General features: G+C 34.1%; 1 protein-coding gene across 4 annotated transcripts in view; it reads left to right on the forward strand.

The window, feature by feature from the left end:
- LOC125040041 (5'-nucleotidase domain-containing protein 2-like) overlaps positions 1-5,000 on the forward strand; it is a 15,928-nt gene that overhangs the window by 5,686 nt on the left and 5,242 nt on the right. For 2 of the 4 annotated variants that reach the window (XM_047634470.1, XM_047634471.1), the window contains exons 4-6: positions 16-72; positions 2,615-2,617; positions 3,451-3,579. In XM_047634470.1, the coding sequence (XP_047490426.1) occupies positions 16-72; positions 2,615-2,617; positions 3,451-3,579 (189 nt within the window). The remainder of the gene's footprint in view (positions 1-15; positions 73-2,614; positions 2,618-3,450; positions 3,580-5,000) is intronic. The other 2 variants (XM_047634473.1, XM_047634474.1) reach the window with 1 other exon arrangement.

The raw sequence follows: 5,000 nt of genomic DNA on the forward strand, positions 1-5,000 counted from the left end.
TTTATATGCACCCAGGCCTCGGTTTTAGAAGTCGATGTGATCCTGGACTGTGCCTTTTTGCCAGGAACTTCGGTACCAGAGGAAGATTTGATGTTGGTCACATAGGGATAGGATTTCATTCTTTGCAGTGAACATGATATAGTTAATGAAGAAAAGATTAGATGATAACTACAGAATGGCTTTCCTTACAACTTACAATATGTTGACCAAATGACATCATACTTCGATTGTCTCTGACCTTTTTCCCACATAGGTAGGAGAGGTTAGATATATAAATAGATCAATAGATAGATATAGGTATCAGATATATCACAAAAAACAAGTAAGATAGGAGGATGAGGAAGAGAGTCAGGCGGACCCAAATAAGACACATGGCATATGTATCAATGTACATGTATCAGTCAAAGAATTAATTGGAAAGCAGTTTGACAGCTGTAATAAGAGAGTATTTTAAATTGTGTGTTTTCAACCTAGACAAGAATCATCAGAAGGTAAAATCTAAATTAGAACAATTTTGCTTTTACCATCTTATGAGTTTAGTCTGAGTCAAACTTAATGATTTATTGTTCCAAACCTCTTCTGGCTGTGTTTGATGTTATCTTTGTACACATGTTATTATATCTCCATTTGGCAGTTAACTTCATTTCTCACATTTGTATCAATGGCGTCTTTCCTTCTTTCTTTCCCACTTTTCAAGGAAAGGAAGACTTCTTGATAAATCAAGGCCTGGGTGCTTTACAATTACGTCTAACCTAGACATAATTTATTGTACAAATAGATTTATACAAAAGCCCTCATAGACTTATTTGGAACTTTATTGCCTGTAGATCCATAGACTGACTTCAATTAATGAATAAGTAATTACTTGATGGTTAAATATTTGTTTTTCCTTTTTCATATTCTTTCATCTTAGACCTCGTTTGCTTCAAAGGAATTCAAATCTTGAGAGGTCTACTCAAGTTGTTCAAAAATTATTATTAAATATATGAAAGTTGTAAAAATTTACAAGTGAAAAGGATGATATGATGATAGTAGGGGTGTGTGTGTGTGTGTGTGTGTGTGTGTGTGTGTGTGTGTGTGTGTGTGTGTGTGTGTGTGTGTGTTTGTGTCTGTGTGTCTCTGTCTGTCTGTAGTTGTAAGCACACATGTATCATTTGAATATAAGATCATTGGCTGATACATACCTTTGATGAAATACAAATGGCAAATTCCTGTATCTATACACAATTTGGAATAAGTACACTCACATCTGCCATGAGCCATAGAGTGAATAGTAGATGAAGGGGTAGTTAGAATTATTGTATTTCCTTAAAATCATTTGAATGCTACAGTTCAGCATTTCTTTTTAACCCAATGTCGCCGGGAAAATGCTGTGCTCATTTTAGAATTTTCTGTGAAATGTCTCTGCACTTAGATGGCTCTGCAAGTGCTTAGCCACAAAGGAGTCAGTTAGTAGGCCTTGTGACCTTACCTAATATCACCTCTCCTTGAATTGGTGGGAAAAACATATTTTTTACTAATGCTATGTGAACTGATTTCACTTTTCCTTGAATTTGTGGGAAAACTTTTTTTATTTTTTATTACTAAAATGCCCTCAGTATCAATGGTGTTATTTTTATCGTAGATATGATAATTATTATAATATTATTGATATTAGTAACCCCAATATAAGGTAACATATAATATTTTTGAAAATCAAGGAAAAGGAGAAACAGGTGATATAAGTAGGACTCATAATTGGCTCATTGGTGACTTAGTACAAGTGGAGCCATCTTTGTGTAAAAACAATTAATAAAGTAAACTCACAGTGGGTATGACATGTACGTACATGCCATTCCTGTCGGTTTTAGGTTCATTAACATACTATAGATATCAAACATTGTTATTTTAGGCAGGGGCTTTTAGAATGCAGAAAGGGATGAGTATATGATGTCATTGTTAACAATTAGTAAGTTGTTTGTAATAATCATTGCAATATTGATACAGACTCTGAAGGTCAGATCATGAATTGTGATACTTACATCAAATTTATGTTCAGTTTTTTTTTTATATATGTATAGTTCAGGACATACTTTTGTTACATTTTGTTATCAGATATGTTACAAGATTTTCATTTTTGTTTCTTGTGTAGTTAGTGTGATATTTATTTGTATTTTAATGTAGGATTAACCCTTAATTTTCTGTGTCCTTTCAAAAACATAGCTTTTAAAAAAATTAATCCCTAGTGGACAATGTCTATCAGTTGTCATACTCAGGTCTATGTGGCACACAGGATGATAGACAGCATTTTTTATTCATAATTTTTCTGATTGTTTACCTATCTTCAGTGCACAAGTAACTCTGAGCCTTCCTGTCCTATAGTGGTTAATTTACAAATTAATTTTTTGTTCATGCTCTCTCTCACAAGGACTAAAGGGTCTTTATCAATTAAGAAAATGATTATTCACATGCAAAATTATTCTTACTATAAGAGATATAGGCTAACCAACCAATATATGAACAGATTATCTTACACTTTTCATGCCTCGCCTCCCAACCGTCCACCTCCACAACGCGTCTCAAAAAAACAAAAAAAAATCTATTTCTAAACAAAAATAAACTGAAATGAATAAAGCGGGTAAGAGATATACATTTTGGCTTCGTAGATTGTATAATAGGAAACTCATCATGCTTGTATTATTATTTATTTTTATACTTTTTCCTAAACAGAATTTATAATTGCACATGAGATGTTTGGTAGAGAGCAGATATGCATACATCTGCATATGGAATGTTAGATGGAGACACACATTTTTGAGGTCTTTTCATCAATCACTTTTGTCATAGTTTAGATTCATTAGTGTAAAGATGGTTGTTGATGTACTAGTTACATGTTCTACCTGTTTAACATGGATAGTCCAGTGGTAGAACAATTCGGATTTAAGTTGTTGGTAGATGAGTTAAGATGTTTTAATTCTGTGGTAGATGCATTAGAATTAGATGTGAGATGTTAGTAGTTGAATGCTGATTACTGACACCCAAGCCCTTACTTTTGTGTAATCTTACTCACACTCTCCTTTCGCGACTTCCTGTCATTCTTATTCAGACTTGACGGGAAGCTCTCTGTCTCATTTGTTCAATTATTCACTGTAAGGTCATTATTTATACAGCACTGGTTAATCTAATTGTGACACTGTGTTATTCATTACTTATCAAACAGATTGAGGGTAACAGACGATTCACCTGTAGACATATAGATGTTCATAGTATAGTTTTTATTTCAGTAGGAAAGAAAAGATTTTCTCAAATGTTTTTTCTCCTTCCTTTTATATCAGTACACAAAGATTTTCTGTTACATTGTCCTCTCTTCATTTTACTTCAGGCACATACAGATTTCCTGAATCTCATAGATTATTTAATTTTACACCAGATATCATGAGCATTCTCCTCTTCTCCTCATTTTTACAACAGGACACAAAAATGGCGCACCTGGCAGATCTCTTCTCCCTGCCTGAGATGTGTCTACTAAGCCAAGTTGCGCAGTTCTTCATGGACCATAATCTACAGTACCACTCCGTCCCTCTCTTCAATGACGTGAAAGTAAGGATGGGTTCTAAGAAATAATGCTTGATTTAGAAAAAAAAATGTTTTTGTGTGCTGGTGTGTTTCCTTTTTGTTGCTGTTGTTGATTCTTTCTTCAGGATAGCATTTGTCTGATAATGTTTTATCTTTTTTTCTATCATTTCTCTTTCCTCTTTACTTCTAATATCTAGTATGGATGTCCCTTAGGTCGGTTTAACTGCTCTTGAAGTCTTCCAGTTTTTTCGTCTTTTTATCAGTTTTCTTTTATGTCATTTAATAGATGTGTGTTGCCTTTTTTCTTTTCCATTTTATAATAGTTCACACCTATTTTCATGACTCATATGGTATAGCACTTGTGGTAGTATTCCATGACACTTGCTTTGCCATTGATGGTATGGTGATGAGGCAGTTATGTTTCCTCTGCAGTGGGCCAGGAATATGTGTATAACATGCTTTAGAATAAAGACTCCTTTTGCTACCTTTATAACTAGTACTGCATCTGACATCAAGCTTAGACATATAGCTAATGGGAGAAAAGTTTTATACAGTGTTATTTCATGTAAAGGTTTTTCATTTGTTAAAAGATTTTAATGATTTTGACAACTGATTTGCTAATGTTCAGTATAATGCAAGTTATTAGTATATTAACCCATTCGATCTGGATGCTTTACGGCAATTACATAATAGGGTCATTAGATTTACATGAGTTGCTGCTCAGATGGGTGTGTGGCTTGTAGGCCAGGCACACGCAAACACTCATGTGCAGTGACAAGACTCTATGCCTTACATTTTCAATATTATTGTCTCTTTTAACGCATAAGTGTTTTTTTATTTTTTGCCATTTTCCGCTGTCCATATTTGTCATTTGATTTACTTAATCCAGATGGTAATAGAAAGTTTTCCTTGCACAGATCTCCTATCATTTCTCTAGGTAGTCCATTACTCATTGCAAGAATGATAAGAATAAGCAACATTTTGTTCTTTGTGTCATTTAATTTTTTTTTTTTTTTTTTTTGCAATATTCAATTTCTGTAATACAGCTTGGGCCTCCATTCACAGCAGCCAGGAATAAGATGCTGAGCATGGAAATGGCATCCTCCCTGAAGCTGATGCTCTTCCAGTCATGGCTTACAGACACTACATTCCACACTCGTTTATAAATAGAAATAATGTGAAAACCCTTTCTAAATACCAAATGAGTCTGTGCACTCGTGGCAAGTCACCCTATCCTTCACCAAAATGCTCATGACGGCTAGTTCACATCACCACAGCCCACAGCCAGATTTTCCCATGACTACATGTCCAGGTCCCCTGCCCCAAGCCAAAGTTTTTAATTACACGATGGTCACGTTATCCAGATCATAAGGTTAAAGAAAAGGATAGTAGGCTAAATCTAGTGATAGCTATTTTATAATAACATATATATATATATATATATA

Source organism: Penaeus chinensis, chromosome 28 (assembly GCF_019202785.1).
Source record: "Penaeus chinensis breed Huanghai No. 1 chromosome 28, ASM1920278v2, whole genome shotgun sequence".
NCBI lineage: Eukaryota > Metazoa > Arthropoda > Malacostraca > Decapoda > Penaeidae > Penaeus > Penaeus chinensis.